We start from the raw sequence: 22,439 nt of genomic DNA on the forward strand, positions 1-22,439 counted from the left end.
AACAACAACAAAAGTTTAATTCTATATTCACTGGGAATAATAGTTTGTTGTGGCCCCAGAGCTCTCTGACTTAGGTCCAAAACACACTGCTGGAATAACCCAGTTTGACACCACTTTAACTGCCCTGGCTCAATGCTAGGGAATTCTGGGGTCTGTAGTTTCTTGTAGCACCCCCTGTCAGAGAAGGCTCAGAAAACTACAGATCCCAGAATCCCATAGCACTGAGGGATAGAAATTAAAAAGTTGTCAAAACAGATTATTTTTATGCAGTTCGGATGCAGCTTCTAGGGGCTTTGGAGACCTTGGTCCAAGACACACTGCAGAAATAATCCAGCTTGAGACCGCTTTAACTGCCTTGGCTCAATGCTAGGGAAATGTTTAGTATCTGGAGTTTTGTGAGGCATTTTGAGCCTTTTCTGTCAGAACAAACTACATTTCCCAGGATCCCCTAGCACTGAGCCAGGGCAGTTAAAGCGGTCTCAAACTGGATTATTTCTCCAGTGTGGATGCACCCAAAACTAAAGCCACTGAGCACCACAAGGGGCCACCATTGCTCCAAAGCAAATCATAGTGGAGGCGGAGCAAGGGAGGGTTTAACACTTTGGCGCCTGGGAAGAAGAAGAACAAGGGGCGGCCTCTGCTGTGAGGCCAGACCGAGGAAGATGCCCAGGGAGCGGCGCCTGCCGCCTCAAGGCCCCTCCGAGGCCGGGGAGGAAGGCGGCCAGTGGGTGATGGTGGTCCCTGGTAAGGAGGAGGCCGCTTGGGGCGGGAGAGAGGGAAGGAAGGAAAGACTCTTCCTAGATTACAGTGCTGCTGTTCCACTATAATTGTTCTGGCTGCCTCCCGTTGCATTGTGGGATTTGTAGTCCAGTGATGCCTAAGAGCCCTCTGGCTGAGGATTCTAAGTGCCTCCTCCTTAAACTTCAAATCCCACAATGCAACAGGAGGCAGCCAGAGCAGTCAAAGTGGAAGAGCAGCACTAATAAGAGAGTACAGTAGTGTGGTAAGCTCTGGCTGCCTCCTGTTGCATTCTGGGTTTTGTAGTTCAAGGGGAGACACTTAGAATTCTCAGCCAGAGAATTCTTAGGCCTCACTGAACTACAAACCCCAGAATGCAACAGGAGGCAGCCAGAGCAGGAAAAGTGGAATAGCAGCACTATAAGGAGATTACTGCACTACACTCTATGGACTATGATGACTTTGAAGCCCAGGGTTCAAACCTCAGCTTAGCCATGGAAACCTACTGGGTGACTTTGGGCAAGTCACACTCTCTCAGCCTCAGAGGGAGACAAAGGCAAACCTCTTCTGAACAAATCTTGCCAAGAAAACCCTATTACAGATTCCCCTTACAGTCACCATAAATTGGAAATGACTTGAAGAGACACAACCACAACAAAAATGAATGGAGTGGTGGCCTGCAATTTCATGTATAAGATCTACCATGTGTCATTTTTGACTGAAGACACAGTTATGCTTGTCAATGTGTTGTGACCAACAATGATGGAGGTTTAATACTTAAGCTCTGTAGCTGAAGTAGCACATTAATAATGGAGGAATGAGGAAGGAATGGGGAAGTGTTTTGTCAGATCTAGCCCTGATTGTGCGGTTACGAAAACATTTCTAGACCTGTAATTAAGTACTCTAGGGATGAGACTTGTTCCTGAAGGCAGAAATGGAAGTGAAAGTCACTTCTTGAACACTTCCCTGTCTGAACATTATTCTTAATTGCGCATGTTTTCAGGCCCCTTATTCAAAAGGTTGCCATAAGTCAAGGCTGACTTGACAGCAGTTAACAACAAAGTCAAGATTTAAGTAAGTTTCACTGATTAAATAAGACTACTCTAATTGCCAATAAGCCTTGAAGATATTCCCTGGAATGTTTTACCAAAATCCCCAGAATCCCCCAATATTTATTATTATTATTATTATTATTATTATTCAGCCAGAATCCCCAGAAATTGGCAACACTGCTTCCTACTCCTCCTCTTCTAATTTCTGCAGGTGGGCAAATACAGGTTGAGTCTCCCTTACCCAAAATGCCAGGGACCATATTTTGGATTTTGGAGATCTTTGGATTAGTGGAATTATTTGTACTGTGTATAATAAGGAGATACCTAAGAGATGCGGCCAAAGTCTAAACATGAAATTAATTTGTGTACACCTTATTATACACATAGCCTGAAGGCAATTTTATGCACAATATTTTTAAATAATTTTGCGCATGAACGGTCAGAAAGCAAACGTGTCACAATTTCAGCCACACCAAGTGGACAATTTTGCATTTTGGAATAGTTCGGCTGCTGGGAGTTGTAGTCCATCAACATATGAAGTGACATGATTCCCAACCCAGTTTTTTACAGAAGGGTTCATTTGGAAGCAAATCTGATTTTCCATAAGTGACTAGGCAAGCCTAATCTCTATTTATAATCATTGTTTTTAAAATACAATATTTAAAAAGTATGTAGGATGTCTCTCACATTAGAATTTAAAATTTTTCAGCATCAGTGACTGATCTCCCAAAGAAGCCAAGCTCTGGGCCTCTGTTTACAAGACTGCGTAATCCAAACACAGGCAAGTCGAAAATCATAACATACAATATGTTACATTCCTCCATCTAATTCCTAATTTTTAATCTGCAAAGGTTTAAAGAAAGAAGAATGCTTATTTAAATATTTGTCTTTTCCTTTTTCATTTTTTAAAACCTTGTAAATTCTGTCTCTATACTGCAAATTATATTCTCCTGTGTTTTACTAGAGATTCTGGGTAGCTGGGCCAACCTGCAAGTTGTTGTTACCTGAGCAAATAAAAATACTTCAGTTCAGTATTGTATGTCTTCTGAGAAGTAGCCTACCTTCAGGTAAAGTTAAAGTGGTAGTTTTGTGAAACATTTAGCCCTCCCTGCCAGAGTTCTGGTACCCCACCAAACTACAAATCCTAAAATTCTGTAGCATCAAGCCATGGAAGTTAAAGTGGTATTAAACTGCTTTATTTCTGCAGTGTTGCAGCAGTCTCTGTGATTCACACAGCTACAAAACTATTCCATGTCAGCCATGTGGACCAAATATATCTATGCAACTGCGTGTTAACATTAGTGTAGTCTCTGCTGGTACAGTATTCCTTAACCTCTTCTGATACAGCTGGTTTTATGTCCCTAGAGAGCAAAAAGATAGGTAGACAATTGCCTTATGTGTCTTCAAGTGTCACAAGACAGTGAGATCCTCCATCTTCCATTCTTTTGGAAACAGAACATGACTACCCATGTCATGGGTACCCCATGATATGGAGTGGAATTGAAAGGCTGAATATTTTTAAACATCATTGGTCATTTATTTTAAATTAATTTTGACTCAACAGCAGGGTTTGAAAAATACCTTCTTTTGCTATATCCTATAGGCTCATTTCTGGTAATGAAGTACAGTAAATGTCTTCTGGGGCATTACTTCTGTAAAAGAAAATTTGGCACCAGAGGCAGAAATAATATGGAAAGAGTAGGGATAGGTTCCTAAACCACAAGAAAAAAGAGTAGTTCAACATGTTTCCCATTGTGGGAGGAAGGTGGGATATAAATCCTGGAAATAAATAAATAAGATAAACATGTTTCAGTACATTTGTTCTTCAGAGCTAATAGTGTGGACATGTGAAATGAGCAACAGGATCAGATAAGCCTTGCATCAGTAAACAGAAGCTTTTTGAACTCTCCAGAGACCTGTCTAGAGGCTTCTTCCAAAGTGCATTCAGGTCAAAAGACAAAGATATAATTTCCATTTTGGTGGCCAAACTTACAGATCTATGCTTCAACATATTTGGGGGAGCTGGTGAGGCAGGCTTTTCTACTTTCCCCCTTTTTCAGTCTTGCTATTGCTGCATGCTCAGTAAGGGATTCTGGCAACGGCTGCTGTTTAACTTGCCTGTTGTAGGAAGACACATACTGCTACAAGAGGATCAGCTAAAACAGAATCCCATTTTTCCCAGCTCAAGCTTTATTACATTATTTATTGCACACTAACAACAAAAGCTTGTGTTTCTGCAGCTTTCCTACACCATCCTCCCAATGCCAGTGGTGCTAAAAACCTCCACCTAAACAGAGGATGAGAAGGGAAAATGGAGCTAGGCTGGCATAAAAAGACTTGTAAAAGGATCTTCTTTCTCAGAGGCTTTGTTAACTGAGGTGTGCCCATACATACCAACATATAATTAGTATAAACTGTGGTTTATAAATCCTATGAAATCCAATTATTTCATTGTTACTAGCCCTTCTTTGCACATTGCAAACTGTGGTGCCAAACATCATGTCAACTCATGTCAAAACTCAGGCAGCAAATCAAGGTTTGATTTGAGGCCCGAATTGAGACCCACCCACTTCCCACTGCTACTCCTTTTGTGTAAACATTGTCTAAACATCTAAATATAGATGTTCTTATGAAAGATTGCTTGGTTTTTCTGATTTGAAGGAAGCAGTGAAAGCTTTACAAATGCTAAACATGATCTTTGTTCTGGTTTCCCTAACAGGGCAGGGAGCTCTGTACTTGTTCGGTGGTGATGCTCGACAGCTATTTGAATTGAAAGCCTTTCATGAAGAGTACCGGTCGTGGTTTATAGGTCAGGCTGTTCAGCATGGTAAGTAAAGTGCCACACTCTTTCTTCGGCTCTATCTTCAACTGCTGTTCAACTGCATTTTCCTCATCACTTTACATGAACAGAAATTTCTGAGCTGCTGCACTTTAGTTGGTGTGGGGATCACATATATGTTATCCGTAAGATTCAGAATCCATTCTATGGTAGATCCTGGGTTGTCTGCCCCCTAATCCTATGGGGGCCAGGGGGAAGAGATCATCACTGTTATTTTCCATAAGAGATTTCTTATCCATTTCCCCCAAAGTTTTCTTCAACCCAGTGGCAGCTGGCACTTGACATCAGTGGAGCAGTGAATCTACTCTAGGTTTTACAGTCAGACCTCTGTATCCACCAATTCCTTATCCACTGATTCAACCATCCACAGTTTGAATATATATATATATATATATATATTCCAAAAAGCAAAACTTGATTTTGCCATTTTGTACATAGGAATCCCATTTTATGACACCATTGTATTTAATGGGACTTGAGCATCCACAAACTTTAGTATCCATGGCCTGACCTGGAACCAGACCCTAGAGATACCAAGGGCCCACTGTACTCTGCACTTCAAAGGAGCTAATTCAGGGCAGCAGACCTTGGAGAAATAGGGTTCAGGACCTTGTATAACTTTTTTTGAAATTTTGATGAAAAAACTAGAGCAGATTTACAGCTTTCCTGACATGGAAGCCACCAGCTGTGACTACTTCAAGTACCTTCCATGGGGCAGACATTGGAATGAATCCATATTAAGTTAATAAAGTTTATTTATAATAGGACTTCGCCATGGCTAGGTTTTCACATTGATTTCAGCGGAAATCTATGTGCTACTAACCTGTTTTTATTTTTGGAATGGTAGAAATTAGCTCAATTCTCTGAGTTTAATTCATTCCGCATTTTCTTGAATGTTATGGGAAAATCATAGAATCATAAGTGTTGGAAGAGACCACAAGGGCCATCCAGTCCAACCCCCTATCAGGCAGGAAGACACAATCAAAGCACTCTCAACAACCACTGTTTAAATACCTCCAAAGAAGGAGACTCCACCACTCTCAGAGGCAGCATGTGCCATTGTTGAACAGCACTTACTGTTAGGAGGTTCTTCCTGATGTTTAAGTGAAATCTCTTTTGTTGAGCAAAATCTCAGGCAGGTGATTGTGTTGCCAAGTGGACTGCTCAGTGGGCCACTGTCTCTTTTGGCAGCACTTTCGAGAGACACATTTGTTCCATTCAAATATTCTAATCCCCACACACATAAGAGGATTACCCTCCTTTATTAATGCTTCTGTTCATATAAGAACTGCACTTGAACCAGAAATGAAAATTCAGAAACCATTGAGAAATTGGCAATTTCCTAGTTGTTGCCTAATTTGAGGATATTATGCCTTATTTCCTGGCTCTTGTGAAGTATTAAGTTATTGTTATTGTCAATTGCTAGGCAGACCTGGCTTCCTGGCAGCTACTCACAGTTCAGAGACACCGGAGTGTGGCGTGTGGGAATGTATAAAACCCAGGGTGTCAGTCTGAGGAGGAGGCTCAGAGACAAACGGTTTTCAGTTAAGATCAGGTCTAGTTGGTATTGCTACTGAGAATGAGAGAGTAGGGAACAGATTATTTAAAAGATTGCAATTGATGTTAATGTAACCACACTAAGCTTGAAGATAAGATATTTATTTTCTTAATATTATTTAATAAAGTCACTGTTCATTTTTTACAGCATATCTTTCTGTCTGAGCGATTTATATAAACTATAAACAAAGGCAAGCGCACTGAACTGGTTTGTGGGACATGGGACCCTGGCCCTTATACACTTCAAAATAGTATTAATAAGGTAAATGCTGAGCAAGTGTCAGTGACTAGAGGCCTTCTGTGAATGGGAGATAAAGGTAACCTAAGGTTTGAGAGGAGGTCCCATCACAATGGGCAAAAGTGATCTCCTTTGTTTTCAAGAACTAAGTTTTCTTGGTTAACACGCATTGGATGGGATTGGAAGCCCCTAATCTTGTCTGCGAGCCATTGTAATGTTCATTGAGGCGTTACAAACCGCCGCTTTGCGGTGGTTTCCCGGCGCTGCTGTTTGCTCCATAAGGGAGCCGCCGCAGCCAAACCATGCGGCTCCCTTACGGAGCAAAAAAGAAGCTCCAAAATGGAGCTTCTTCTGGCGTCGTGCTCATGACACCGCGAGGCGCCAATGGCACACTCATGGCGTCATTAGCGCTGCGTGATGTGCGGACGCACAGTGTCCGTTACATCTAGATAGCGGCGGCCGTGTGGAACAGCCGTCGCCATTTGTTACGGACAGAGTCCATAACAGGAAGAGGGGCGTCTGGAAGAGACGCCCCCTTTTTAAACTGGGACGCCCTGAGGACGTCCCAAGTGGCGGTTTGTAACCTGCCACTGCTAAATTGCAAGTTAATAACTGAGGCCCAGTACATACTTCCCCCAAAATCTGGGCTGGAGGGGTCCGGTTTTCCTGCAGAGGGACACCATAGCAGTCTAACTGTGCGGTGTCCCTCCGCCTCAAAAAGAACCCAGAAAAACCGGGTTCTTCTTGAGATGCTGCACGCATGCCATTGGCGCACTCGTGATGTAAGCATCACACAGCGTCTATTTGCTGTGCATTACTTACGTCACGATGGCTAGGAGGGCACCATGATGCTGGCACCCACACATCCTAGGGTTCCAGAGCGTGTGGTTGCTGTGCATTCCAGAACCCTAGAATTGGCCGGAGGATGGCACTTCCTGCCCATCTGTACTGGGCCTGAGGATGATGTGGTAGAGTCTCCTTCTTTGTAGGTCTTTAAGCAGAGGCTGGATGGCCATCTGTCAGGGATACTTTGATTGTAAGTTCTTGCATGGCAGGAAGGTTGTACTGGATAGCCCTGGAGGTCTCTTCCAACTCTATAATTCTATGATACTATAATCAATATTCAGTCTTGATGATACATCTTATTATTTTGCCTTCAGATGGACGTCTGTTCTTTGCTACACCGATGGATCCATTATTTCTTGTGTTACTGTACCTTATCAAGGCAGAGAAAGAGGTAGGTAACTAGGATGTTGAAAGAAATATGGCATTATTCCCCTCATAAGTATGATTACTGCTCAGAGGTCAATCTCTTTGTTTCATGCTTGATGTAGGCCACACATTTTCATTATAGCTGAAAAATTTACTTCTTTCAAGGCTCTTCTGAAATATCTGTGACTGAGCTGGAATTTTTAACCCAGGCTGAGTACAGCTCTCCTTGTAGAGGGCATTGGTTAAAATTAGGGGTGCAGACCAATCTGCTCTGAACAGACGGTTGTCCATAGAGATACGCCAAACAGAAACCAAGAATTACAGAAAATCACTTGCGGTTTCATTTTTGGCCATTTTTTGCTTTTTGAGGTTTGTGCATTTGCGGGATTGAAAATTTGCTCTCATTTTTAATGGGAAGATCTGAGATGTTGAGGAATATTCTGAGGTGTCTTTGGCCTGCAGATCAATAACTGGGACCTCATGTACCCTGAGGGGCATATGTGTGTGTGTGTGTGTGTGTGTGTGTGTTTATCTCACAATGAGATTTTATGGCAGTCTAGCAATTATCATACTTCCACACACACACTCTAGTATTCCAGGATGCTTAAGACTGAGAAAACTTACTAAACTGATGCTATAGTTTGAAACTCAGTCCTGAAAAGGTGGGGGTTCTTCAGTAAGTCTTTATGCCAAATTCTGTGTTTGTGCCTTATGTTTATCCACATTGTTCAATAGAATTTTAATACAACTAAACTTTAAAAAACTTTGATAGACTTTGTTTAATAAATCTGAAATTGCTGTTACTGGCTTACTTGATACTATTTAATTTGTTAGCAAGGTTTTCACCAACCAATAAAACAATGCTTTTTCTGACAATCTTAGTTTAAAAATTTTCTGTTTTGTAAACAGTTCTTTGAATCACTTTGATTTTCCATTGTTTGCTTTTTCCCTTCACTCCAGCATGGGAAGTTTCAGCCACTGGATCAGATTTTGGTAGATGAAGAATTTCCTTCCTGTGCAATGTTGCTACAGTGCACAAGTGTCTTACAGTCCCTTCACCATATAGTAGAAGAAAAAGGTAAAAGATTTGGGAAGTAAATGGAAAAAGTAGCACTAAATGCAGATTTGCACGCCTGTGTTATCTGGTTTTTTTCAGCCAGATGGGCCTTACAAATTATTCAAAGAATTTTTAAAAAAGGGTACCATAACCCCAGTGGGCCACATGAAGCCACAAGGAGTTCTTTAAAGACTAACTGCTGAAGATACATGTGGCAGGTTAAATTTGGTCTTTGCTTCTGCCAGCAGGAGCATTTCTTGAATGAAATTCCGTTCATGATGCTCTAGCTGGCCAGAAAAGGCAATGGAAGAGCTATTTTTCAAATTCCCACTGCACCATTTCCTGTGTTGTTAAGGAGTGTCATTCAAGCTCTGGAGTAGATGTGGAAGCAGGCATTGGAGGCTGTAGAGGAGATAAGCAAAAACGAGCACCTCTCTTGTTCCATCACAGAGAAATGTGTGTGTGAATAATCTTGGCAGTCGCCTGATATTAGATGCTGATGTTACATCTTCATTCTAATATTTTATTTCATGGCCTGCAAATACAAACTAAACGTAACATAACTTCTCCTTTTTTCAATGTCAGGAATCAGTGGCGAGAAATTTTACAAATTTAGTGAGGAGAAAACACTGAAGTGGCTAGAGAAGAAGGTACTGTATCTTTCTCTTCAGTTTGACTTTGGACACTCAAGCATTTTTGCTAAAGGGTATATCCATACTGAAGAATTAAAGATGTTTGACATGATTTAAGTGCCACGCCTCTGTCCTACAGAATCCTAGAATTTGTAATTTGGTGAGGTATTCAGTCTGGTCTGTCAGAGACCTCTGGTGCCTCATCAAATTACAAATCCCAGGATTCTTTAGGCTAGAACCATGGCAGTTAAAGTGGTATAAAACTGCTTTAATTCTGCAGAGTGGATATACCCATAGTGCTGCATGCTAAGTGCTATATGACTCACTTTTCCCAGCCTGATCCACTCCAGCTGTTCTGAGCTAAGCTCCCATCAGCCCTAGACAACATGGCCAGAGGTAAGTGATTATGGGGGTTGAGGGCAACAAAGGGGAATGCTGTAGGTTCTATGATAACGTTGCACAGAACTAGCCAAGGCATATAGCCAAAACTGAAAAATCTGACTGAGCCGACTTAAATCCTGGGCTGAGAGAGGAAAGATAAATAATAAAAATGAATATAAAATAAACCAAATTAATAAATACTGCAGATCACTTAGAAACATCCCTCTATAAGTGTGGCTTGATTTAGTGGGTATACAAGGTGCAAAGAATGCTATAAAAATTGCAATAGTAACCAATATTGGTTTGGTCTACAGTCATTATGCCATTGGCATAGGAGGAGATGGAGGTGGCGGTACAGCAGAGATGTAGCAGCCACAGGTTTGGGGATGATGGGGAATGGAAGCAAAAACTACCTCCATGAAAAGATAAAGCTGACCTGCTAGCTTCCTCTAGTGGTTCTTGCTGCTATCCTCTGCGGTCATACACCTTACTCAAAAATTAATTTATGGCAGTGTAATATGTCACCAGCAGAAGTGCAGTGAATATATACACTGCAGTTGTTCTTTATTGCTGTTAGGATGGTATTATTATTATTATTATTATTATTATTATTATTATTATTATTATTTTGCACTAAAAATCTGTACAAGGTTCAGTACTATGCCAAGGACTATGTCTCCAATAGCATCTTCTTGGTTGCATAATAGTAGATGTTTTGTAGAATCCCAAAATGTTTTAAATGTTAAAAGACATGGAGAGAAGTGAGGACCTGGATAGAACAGATTTAGAATCCTTGAGGGAAGGAGAAATCATTCATAGGCAATCAAAATGTTCCTCGTGTGTCATTAGGATCCCTACCAAACTCACTAGTTTTAATAGATACTATTTGCTTAGTTATGTGCTTTACTCCACTATCAAGAAGGTTTGGCATTTGTCAGACTTTAATGTCATGTACAATTTTCTTGCAACTTTAAGAAATGTGCACAGTTCTTGAGGAAAAAACTTGTTTTTTGCCAGATACTGTTATAAGTTTTAACAGTTTTCTCCCTATTTTCAATGTGATTTCTGTATAAATGTAATGGGGTCAAAAGGGAAGAAAATGTTGTGTAAGATCACTAAATTTTATCAACTATTTACCAAAATTTTAACTACAGGAACAGAAGGTTCCTTGCTATGAACACAATCGTTCAGGCTCTTTTCTTAACAGTAAAGTTTAAATGAACAGAAATGTTGTAAGAATATAGTTTTGTTCTTACACAATCCACATTTTTTTCACAGAGGGTTCAAGCAAAGGTGAGAGTTTGCATCCCTTATCAGTATGACAAAGATTTATGTTAGCTGTTATAAATAGGTATTGTATTTCAGTTCATAGCTTAAAACTTTGGTTGTGGTGATATTCTATCGATGAACTACAACAGTAATACAAAATTTCTTACTAACCAGGTTGACCAGACTGTGAAAGTATTAAAAGAACATGATGTTCACGTAGGTGCAAGAGTGCAGTCTGCTACATTTATCACTGGTAAACAGCTGACTGATGCCACAGAAGGTAGGGGAATTAAATTAGCTTTGGAAGTAATCTGCAGAGTAAAATATAAAAATTGGCATTATGGTTATTAAAGTTGTGTTCCATCTTGTATCATTTTAGTATTTTCTGACCAAGAATATTAAACGCGGTTCAGTTTAATGCATGGTTACTCAGAACACATCCATGTACTTTGTTTACAAGTAGAGTCATGTTTTTGAAAAGCATGATTCCACTTGTAAATAAAGCACACAGGGAGTGCATACTTTGTTGTAAAGGAAAAGCTGTTGGCTTCGTTGCTGTCACCTGTTGCTGTCACCTGTTATTCTCCACATAACAAAAACAAAACACACCCAATGTTTTACCTTTAAAGAAGCCATATTTTCTTTAAAACAAGGCGCCCGTTCTCTGTGTGCCTTGTTTATGGATAGATTTGCACATCTGAGAGCCTCTCAGAAATCCTGGACTGCTTGTAAAAAAGGTGCATGGAGAGGTTCAACTTACTGTGTACTTAAGCACTAAAGAAATCTCGTTCCTTAAAGGTAAAACATTTTGGCTCTGGATCACTTTTAAGGGAGATTGGCAATATCACTACGATCTGGGAGGAGAAACTTCTGATTAAGAGAGGGAGAAATTGGACTGATACATCTAGGATAGCATTGAGTTGGTGATGGCTGCTGTTTGAGAGAGGTTTGAATAATATATGGTATTTATTTCATTTTTCAGAGGACTATATTCGCTATGCCCATGGCTTAATATCAGAATATATCACTGAAGACCTGAGTGCTGCATTAGCTAAATACTTACGGTGAGTGTTTAAAAAATATACAGTCAGCCCTCTACATCCATGAATTCCTTACGCATGGATTCAACATTCCATGGCTTAATATTTTAAAATATATATATATTCCAAAAAGCAGACTTTCTTTTACAATTTTATATAAGGGACACCATTTTACTACACCATTGTATATAACAGGGCTTGAGCATCCATGGATTCTGGTATCCACGGGGATCCTGGAACCAAATCACAGTATACCAGGGGCCTACTGTATTAGCTGTCTGATCTAAAAGAGAATTTTCCTGACATGGATGCAATGAAAGATAATAGTCTGGACTGAGATAAAAGGTACACTTAACATCTTGGTGGAAGATGAATCCTTCCCTCACTCCACCCCTGCTGGCTCCCCCAGCTCCTCCCAGTTTTGCTTGAGGATTTAGGAGATCCTGCTGAATTGGATAGCTTGTTTAGGAGTGCACTGATTGGGAATGCTATAAAACAAGAGTGGAAACTGAATGTGAGGAAGGATCCCATGAAACTAGGCACAGGCTATTTCTGCAGGTAGAACTTCCACTTGTAGGCATTGCCTCTGCCAGGTTCTGCCCAATTTTTGTTAGATCAAGCTCTGATTCCCATGCATTTGCTCTCAGTCTTTCTATTATTTGGGAGGAAAGCTCAATCTTTTTTGCTCTTCTTGAAGGCTTAATATAATGTGGTGATGCAGCCTCAAAGTGACACCAAAAGAGCTTATGAAATCATAATATCCAGTCTTTATATAATGTGTTGGAAAAGCAACATGTTGAGAGCGTTACGTGTTGCCTTGTTAGTGGGTGGGTAACTTAATTTGGATGGTTAAAGAAATTGGTGCTTTTTGAGGCGAAGTGGCTTACAAGCAATGCACCCATTTATATGCACTGTAGTTTGTCATGTCATATTATCGCTTTTGGTTTGTTGTAAGTGCTGATATGCTGCACCTTGTTGTGTATTGTCCATTAATTCTGGAGGATCCCCCAGCCTTTCAGAGCAGCATCTCAAGGGACATGAAGGCTTCTGGAAGAAAGAGGAATTGGTGAACATAGCTCTCCCCCATCTGTTCTTCATGTAGGAGCTCTGGATTCAATACTGATTAAGCATTTTTAGTTAGGTGTTTCTTAGAGTTTGACTGCCTGAACGTTTTTTCTTTCTTTTTGTATATAATTTTTTTTAAATTTTACCTTTCAGACTTCCACAAATTTCATCTCCTCCAGCAGAACCAGCCTCAAAGGTAAGAAGCCAACATGATGGTAATGGTTGTATATGTTGCTGGATAGTTTCATGCAACCCTAGCACTCAACAGAGGGTGCTAAAACACGGTGAGGTAGAACTGCAAAATCATTAGGGAGGGAAGGCAATCAACTCTCAAAATACTTTTGTCCATAATTTATAACAAATAAAAGTGGCTTTCTTTTTCCCAATATCAACCTGAAGGAATGAATTGTCACAGAGGTTTATCATACGGGAGGAATTTCGAATGAAAAGAAAGTGGGGCCAGAATGCATTCACGTGAATTTGAATTGTGTTTGAACTGACTTCCCATTGCCTGAAAATAGCTTGCCATTGCCCGAAATTGCGTGTGGCAGTCTATCACACAATAACGATAAATCCCATGATTGCATTCGGATTGCCATAGGATTATACTTCCAATTTTCCTTGTCTGATAACGTCCACAGTGTTTGAAAGTACTGAAGCAGAATGTGTGAGTGTTTTGTTTTTTTAATGTGGAAGTAAAAATTGAAGACTACCTCACTATCATACATTGCTTCAGCTCCCTCCAGTCCAGTTCTTTGAAGAACATGTGAGGGATGATTTGAATCTTTCAAAGGTCACATTTCAGAGTAAAGGACGAATTAATGCCTGTAACAAGAAGGAATGGAATTAAAGTGCTGGTGTTGGACCAAACTGAGATTGAATGATGCTGCAACACTAATTGTCTGCCACTTTCATGCATCTAGTTTAAAGTGGATACATGTCTACAACTTCTGACTGTGGGAAGCTAATTCAGTCCATCTTTAGGATTCTCAAGGGAGAAAGAGGAACAGAAGGCAGTGGATAATATGAGCTGCTTGTGCTGTTCTTACTACAACTTAACAGTGCAGTTGGTGTGTGCAGTTTCGTATAATAGATCATTAAAGGAATCTTTATGGTGATGTGGAGGGAGACTGACCCTTTCTTCTCCCAAAACCATATTCCTTGCTTGATACTCCTATGTCTCTGGAGGAGGGTAGCATTTAGCTTGCTTATCTCCAGTGGAATTGCCGATGCACCCATTTCCAAAGGCCAAAATGGGTGTCATAATAACCCAAGTGCCACTGCTGTTCTTGAAAAGGAATGCTTCATCATTCCATTCTATCATGGGTGATTGTGCAGAATGTCCAAATGAGGACTCCTCCCTCCACTCACAGCAGATCACACAGCATTGCTCATATCCAGACTCCCCAGGTTCTGAAATACCTACCTCCGTATATGACTTTCAACATAATGGATTAATGCTACTTGAAGTGATCATCTGTGGACCAATGCCAGTCTGTGAGCTGTTGGCTCTTAGTCTGTGATGATTTCCAAAAAAGAAAGAAAAATTGATGCCAGTCTCTGCCACACTGGGGGAAAAACCTTACTGTTTCCTGACATCAGATATCTTAAAAAGCATTGGACTACACTGTTTAATACCCAGAAACAGCAAGTAGTGCCCTTTTCATCATCCACTTTGTATTTCCCTTTTGAATCCAATACAGAAAGGCAGAACATTTTTCTACTGATGGCCAAGAGACTACTGTCACATACAGTGACTAGTTGTCCTGCATTGGATTAAGTACTGTGTCATCTTTTTCTGCCATACTCTCTGGCATAAATTTCCAGTTCCCTATCATTATTTTTGCAAACTTGATACAGTATTTCAGTAGCATGGGTGCATGAATGTTCCCATCAGATGTGGTTGCATAACTATTTGTAGCAATGGTTAAATGTGTTATTTTTATCGTTCAAAGTATCCTTTGCCAATATCTTCTGATAGGAAATTTTATTCTTTGAAAGAACTTTGGAAGGGTTTTCTGTTATTAACATACTGTATCCTGCCGGATTAGAACAGGCTACAAATTGACAGAATAAATTAGAAAGTTCATTCTCCTGGTTTTGTACAAAATATCAGGAAATGTGAACTGAAACCTTCTGAAAAAAGTTCTAGCATAACAGAGTTAAAGTTTCTAGATTCTCTTGAATTTCATATAGCTCCAAGAAGAGATGAGAAATCTCCATGTATTAAAGTTTTTAAGTAAAGACTTGTTTTCAGAGCTTCGAACACAGATAAGATTCCCAACTAGTCTTCGGAGAGTGGCCATCTGCATTGGAGCATTATCCTATAAGTTGAAAAATATACCCTAAGAGGACAGTGGCATTAGGCAAGAGTCTTTCTGAACTGCTTCTTGTGTGTTCATCAGGCAGTTACGTTTATGCATTGAAAACAGTTGAACAACTTTGACAACAAAGTAATGGACAACAGGCACACCCCAAAACCTTCTGCTGAACTTTGTACCCAATGCCCATAGCCATTTCATAGTGTAGCATCACCAGAACAGAAACCTTGTTTTCAAGGAGACTTCTGCTACCAGGAGAGTCCTGGGAGTGCAGTTATTTATTTGGTTATTTAATTTATATTCTGCCTGTCTCCTGAATGGGACTCAAGGCGGTTCACAACATGAATTGAAACAAGGTACATTGATTAAAAATTAGTGATATTTTTTAAAAAATTAAATAAGCTACTATATTAAAACATCATTCTTTAATACAATATGAGAGTTCCATCGTCTGGGAACAATGACCAAGAAGACTCTCCCACATCCTCACTAAACGTCCATGTAAAAGTGGTGACACTGAACAAAAGCTCTGTCCCAAGGCTCTTAAAACTTCAGCAGGCTCATATGGGGTTTTGATTATCACTTTTCATTAGCCTTTAAAACATGTTGCATGCTCCCACCATGTCTTGTTTTAAGGCAAAAACACAACTTATTGTGGTGCTATGTCACCAAATTTCATTCAGCAAAAATGGCCAGTGGAGGCATATGTGACCTGCATGTTGGCTGTTCCCTGGAATTTCAGCATGTTTCAAATTAAAGTAAGACAAGTTCTAGTTTAATTGCACAAGTTGAATCTCCCTTATCCAAAATACTTGGGACCAGAGGTGTTTTGAATTTGGGTTTTTCATTTTATTTTGGAATACCTGTATTTGCTCATATGTACATAATGAGATATCTTGGAGAAGGGATTCAAGTCTAAACACAAAATTCATCTATGTTCCATATATACCTTATACATAGCCTGGAGGTAATTTTATACAATATTTTAAATAATTTTGTGTGTGAAAGAATATCTGTGTACACTGAACCATCTAAAAGCAAAGGTGCCACTATCTCAGCCAGTGAAAAAGGTTTAGGTTTTTGGAATATTTCACATTTTGGCATTCTGGATAAAGGAGACTCAACCTCTAGAAATATGTCAGCCTAAAATGCAAACATCTCTGCCCCCTTTTCAATATTTTTTTCATTTTCTGGCATTAGCTTGACTATAACTACAGGGGTTGAAACGCACCATGTCACTTCACATGCCTTTATTACTTCTTTCATACCGACTTCCTCTGAGTTGGAAGGTTTTTGGCTGAAATTCAGTGTGGGCAAAACTACAATGTGTGATTTATGGAGCAAATCATCACTCTAACATTGCAGAAAAGGAAATTGTCAGACGCACCTGTGGAGGCAGAGGAAGATTATACTAAGTTTAATACAAGTGACCTAAAAAACAAAAAGGTAAGTGACTTTTTTTCCCTTCCTACCTAACTTTTTGGCTAAGAGTCTGATGTTGTTCTAGGATGCTTCTCTAATGAGGAAAAGATTTGTTGCTAGCTGCCTTCGAGTCAGCTTCGACTTATGGCGACCTTATGAATGAAAGACCTCCAAGTCAGCCTGTCATCAATATCCCTGCTCAGGCCATAGGGATTTTAAGCAATTTCAGTATCTTTTCGAGGAGTAAAATTCCATTTTTTATAGGACATCACATAGCAAAACAAGTAGACAAATATCTTTGGTAGGTATGTATATATCTTATTAAAGAGAGGTTTGAGTTTCATGAAACTGCTTTGGTGGTCACTGCTGGAACATTAAGTGCATGATATCTACTGTTTGTTATTATTTTTAACTGATGAGTTTTGCCATGAATTGTCATGTAGCATTAATATGTGCTTATCTGCCATTCAGGCACTTTGCAGGTTTCTTTTACATTGTCTTATAGTTCAAAATCATGCCACATACTGATTGTGTGGGAGCCAGCATGGTGTAGTGGTTTTGAGTGTTGGACTGTGACTCTGGAAACACGGTTCAAATCCTTGTCCAGTCATGAAAGCCCACTGGATGACGTCGAGCAAGTCACATACCCTCAGCCTCAGAAAACAGTGTGATAGGGTCATCTTAGGGGTGCCATAAGTCAGAAGTGACTTTAAAGGCTCACAACAATAATTGCAAGAGTACCACAGTTAAATGAAAGTTTTAAGAATTGTGTGTTCCAGTATTAAACTTCATGCAATAAGTTCCTTTAAGTTTACTCCCAAATAAGAGTGTTGTGATGATGCTGAGTCAGTTCAGGGTTGGGCAGTTCATGAAAACATCACTACCAGTACCTGCCTGGTATAAAGCAGAGGTGAGGAAAATACAGGCCATGAGCATTGTGTGGTTCTCAGCACCTTTTTGTGCTCCCCCTAAATACCACACCTCCCCTCCCATTTAAGTGTATGTGCAAAATTCACCCCAAAATGTTATCTGGAGCAGAAGCATGACTCAAAGTACTCTCTGAAAATCCCCCAAAATTGGCCCCAAACTCCAGAAGACAAAACTAGAAGCAGATTTTCTGCCCTGTCACTTCTGGGACTGGATTTTGCCTGGTTTAGGGGCTAAAACAGGAAGTGTTGCTCACTGCTGATATCTGGGGCATGTTCTGACTCTTACTGCATTCCTCCTTCCTGGTACTCAGGAGGCAGAGCTGAAGGTTTTCCCTCCACATGGCTATATTCTGATGTTTTCTTTCCTACACAGAAAATATTTGTAGCTTTTAAATTCCCAAGTACACATTATCTGCTCTAACTAAATATATAAATGTAAGTGAAGGTTGCAATACGTAAGTATTAACAGTTTGGTGCAAATGGCTGTGATGATACAAAAACAATTGAGAATGGCTTGATTTGTAGCATGACAGAAATATAAAGGCAACCATCAACCAAATACCTGGCTAGCCATTTCAAGTCAGCATAGAACATTTATACACCAGTCCCATTTCATGGCCCCAAGTGTCTCCAAGTGTGTGGCTTCTCCAGTTAGTTAGCTTGCTCTTTCTTTCTTTCTTCTTTCTTTCTTTCTTTCTTTCTTTCTTTCCTGACTGTGCAGTGATTCATATCATGACTCTGAGCCTTTTTGTTTGAACACTGTTCCTCTGTGGCTGAAAGAATGTGACGTCGCTCAGTGGGTTTTCATGGCTATATGCAGATTCACATCCTGGCCTACTGAAATCCCTGTCCAATACTAAAACCACTACACTGTGCTCATTCCTGTGTGTGCATGCATGCATGCATGAATGCATGTATGTGTATATCGATATGTGCGTGTGTGTGCTCAATATTTCTATAAAACAACATGAACACTGAATCCCCTAACTTTTTCCTTTCTCGTTTTCTTTTAGGCAAACAGTAAGATGTCATCTGCTCAAAAAGCTCTAGCAAAAGTTGACAAAAGTGGCATGAAAGCTATTTCTTCTTTCTTTAGTTCAAAAAATAAAGCTACAAAATGAGATTAAGATTTGGTACAATAATTGGTCATGAATTTCCTTGTTAAAAACCAACTTTTTTTATACCTTCCACCCCAGTGTCCAGATAAGTATTTTAGTCAACTTATAATTAGGGCTTATCAAAATAATTGTCGTTTGGTTCCCATGTTTGCCTTAGACTCTCCAGGTTCATGAAGTGATATTGTATCCAAATAGATAGCTGTATAGAGCCAACTAAAAAGCACAAAATGGATCATGTAAGCTATTGATGTATAAAAGTGAAGTTAAGAGCAACTTTCTATAGACCACAGTGGGAAAAGAACTGATTTGGGTCATTTACCATTCCAGATACTCCAGGCAACATGCTTGCTTTATTCACTTTGTTATTACGTCATAATATAATGCAATATAATAAATGTATTTCTAAAACAGCTGCTTGTGTTTCTTGTCTTTTTGATTGATAGAGGTGAGGGGGATGCAATATGTTTCTTCCTCTGTCTTTCCTTCTTAATATTGAAAACAGATTTGGAATTTCTCTTTGTGGTACCTCTGACTCTCCAGGTTCACGAAGTGATATTATATTCAAATAAGATAGCTGCATTTTACTGCATGGTCAACCCAGCTACCCCTGAATATGTTTCCTATGGCCAAATGTGTTTGTTCTACATATGCCTTGAGTGATGCTTACTTGAAGAATTTAGTGGTTCCTGTTGCAAATAAGACATTTTTGTGTGATAAAAAGGGGGCTGCTTGTTTCAGATATAAGTGTTACCTTTTTAATCTGAGACAGAAAGAGCAGGGCTGTCATATCAGATCCAAGATTCTTGAGATACAGAAGCCTTTCTTCAACTTTGTGCCTTCAAGATGTGCTTGATGGCAAATCCTATTATCATCTCTAGCCACCATGACAGAAGAGATCGACAACACATCTGGAGGGCCTCAGTATGGGATAAAATGATGGGCCTGTCTGCTATCTTAAGTTACAAAGAGCTCCTCATTATACAGAATGGAAAACTAGTTTCAGCAAGGGTATATCTTAAAGCAAATGGTTCTTCAGATGGTGATTATGTCAAAAGGAGAGGTTGGATGGCTTTGCAGACTGTTATAATAACCAGGTGTGTGTGTGTATGTCACAGTTTGCTAAAGGTTGAACAGTTTTTGTAGCCCCATCTCCAACTGACACATTATATAGCAGGGTACCATTTATAAGACTCTCATCAGCCTGAAGGGATCAAATGCTTGTGCTGTAATAAATTCCCCAGGAAAGATGGAAAACCCATTATCAATAGGAGTCAGGAATAGTGCCCTTGCCGTGGATAAATTATCCCACCCATCCTTGTGAAATAAACTACGTTACATTAGCTCAGTGGTTCTCAAATGGTAGGGTCGGACCCCTGGGGAGGCATGAGAGTTGGTCAAGGGGCATGTGAAACTTGGAGACTCCTCCTCTCCCCAAACTTTTTACACATGCGTTGAGTTAAATACTGAATTTACTTAAATAAAGCTATTCCAATTTGAACAAAGTTATTTCCTTATAAATATAAAATAGGAATATATATGAATGTGCTAATGAAAATACACACTCTAAATAAAATATTTTTACACATATATTACATCGGGGGGGGGGGCACAACAACGAAATATAAAGGGGGGGGGTCCCAAGGTATAAAATTTGAGTGCCACTGTATTAGTTGGATAATGATATTTATAGATGTGCTCCTTTTTCTCTCTCTCACTAGATGTCAGTACGTCACCAAAGGAAGAGATGAAGGGGATAAAATGAAATTTGGATTCCTTAGTTTAACATGGAATATCAGCACTGTTTTAAAGAAGTGTGACTTATCCTGTAAGAATCTATTATCCAGGTGAGAGTAGGTGAGGAATAAGGTCATCTTTTTGACACTTTGCAGAATTGTGGCAGCTTGAAGTGCTAGTCTTTTCAGTTACTTAATCTTTTTATTATTCTTACTCTTTGTTCTGCAGGCAGTTTTGACTTGATTTAGCTTGCCACCTGTCATACGTATCTAAGTGGTGTTGTATAATCTGAAATTGTGTGTGTGTGTGTGTGTGTGTTTAAAGCTAGCATTTGTGGATGTGGGAGGAAAAAGAATGGCAGAAATTATATAGGAATTTTCCTCAGTAAACTTAGCTCTGTGGCTGCCATCCGCATGGGACAGAAGATGATCAAAGAAAGGACCTTTTCACTGATGACTCCCTGGTTGGAGAATGCCCAGCTTTTTTAGCACTAAGTAAATATGCTTTTAATAATTGGGGCATTTGATTGATGACGGGTTTTATTCTGGTGTTTCTTGCTGTTCCATTACACTTGTATCATCTGTGTCTTTCAGACTTTTTAAAAATATTAAATATTTACACTTGATTGAAAGATGGGGGTGACATTTTTAAAAATAAATTACAGTATCCAGTGACTATCAAAGGTTCCTGTCCACATGTGTGCTTGTCTGTCATAGATTGCACAAAATCCCTGTCTTCTTTCAAAAGATGTGTTTTATTGTGAGGGACATACTGCACTTTCCCGCAGCATTTGATTTACAACATTATCTGTGGAAAATGGGTTTCTCTCCTGGCTGTATATTTTCCCTCTGTGTCCAGCAGAGTCCAATACTGAGCCATATTTCTGTCAAAATATGCATTAACAGCCTTTACAGCTTTGGAATTTGTTGATGTCAATTCAGAAATTTATTAGTTAACATTGATTATATTTGTGAACATCATGCGATTTTATATTGATTGTTAATGATGTGTTGTTGACATGATAGTTTTAAACTTTAAAAAATAAATAAATTCTATTTTAAATAAAATATAGAGTAGAATTATATTCAGTTAGGTTTGCTGTTTGAGTTTTTTTTTAAAAGTAAGTAATATGTATTTTAAGTGTTTCAATGTTAATATTTGAAAAGTCGTGTCTTAACTGGATGTATGATATAATACTTTTTAAACTTTTATATTCTATATTGTTCTGTTTTAATTAGATTGTAAGCCTGAGGGCAGAGAACCGTCTTATTAAAAATAATAATTGTAAGCCGCTCTGAGAGCCTTTAGGGCTGAAGGGCGAGGTATAAATACCATTAATAATAATAATAATAATAATAATAATAATAATATGCTTTAAATCCATTTGGGAGAAAAGCAAGATATAAATCCAATAAATACATAGATAAATAATTACAATTATGAAAATAACCAAAATTGGCACCAAGGATTTCCAAATTACTTTTTAAATTTAAACCACTATTTGAAACAATAGCTTGTTTTGAAATTAAAATACTGTAATCAGTGTCCTACCCACTGAAGTCAGCATTTAGCAATCTAAATAACTTTTAAAAACATTGTTAAAATAGTTAATGAAGTAGGACAACAAATTAATTTTCAAAGCATCCTTTCTAACGTTTGCCCCATCTTCACTCTGCCATTCCCAGAGTCATGCTGCAACACCGTTTTTTCCCCATATCTCACCTAGGAAGCACATGATGAAATGGCAGTGCAGCTATTTCTGGCTGCAGTTTTGCTCCCTTCCTCTACCTGTCCCAAAAAGCTATTCGTTGCAATTGAGATAACAGGATACTGCC

At 39.3% G+C, this 22,439-nt stretch overlaps 1 protein-coding gene across 6 annotated transcripts; it reads left to right on the top strand.

Moving 5' to 3' along the window:
- Positions 1-588: 588 nt before the first annotated feature.
- Positions 589-21,847, top strand: RNASEH2B (ribonuclease H2 subunit B). Of its 6 annotated transcripts, XM_042446323.1 has the most exons (12): positions 590-744; positions 2,500-2,571; positions 4,510-4,617; positions 7,585-7,661; positions 8,597-8,714; positions 9,279-9,343; positions 11,150-11,255; positions 11,958-12,039; positions 13,234-13,276; positions 16,767-16,847; positions 18,126-18,187; positions 18,766-18,852. In XM_042446323.1, the coding sequence occupies exons 1-11, from the start codon at positions 663-665 to the stop codon at positions 18,171-18,173; spliced, it is 882 nt and encodes a 293-aa protein (XP_042302257.1). In that variant the 5' UTR covers positions 590-662; the 3' UTR covers positions 18,174-18,187; positions 18,766-18,852. The 6 variants fall into 6 exon arrangements, 4 of the variants coding, with proteins under 4 accessions (XP_042302257.1, XP_042302256.1, XP_042302258.1 ...); XR_006101515.1 differs by lacking the exons at positions 16,767-16,847; positions 18,126-18,187 and adding an exon at positions 16,909-17,128 and having other exon boundaries at positions 589-744; positions 18,766-18,884; XR_006101516.1 differs by lacking the exons at positions 16,767-16,847; positions 18,126-18,187; positions 18,766-18,852 and adding exons at positions 20,589-20,714; positions 20,833-21,845.
- The last annotated feature ends 592 nt before the right edge of the window (positions 21,848-22,439 follow it).

Source organism: Sceloporus undulatus, chromosome 1 (genome assembly GCF_019175285.1).
Source record: "Sceloporus undulatus isolate JIND9_A2432 ecotype Alabama chromosome 1, SceUnd_v1.1, whole genome shotgun sequence".
Classification (NCBI taxonomy): Eukaryota; Metazoa; Chordata; class Lepidosauria; order Squamata; family Phrynosomatidae; genus Sceloporus; species Sceloporus undulatus.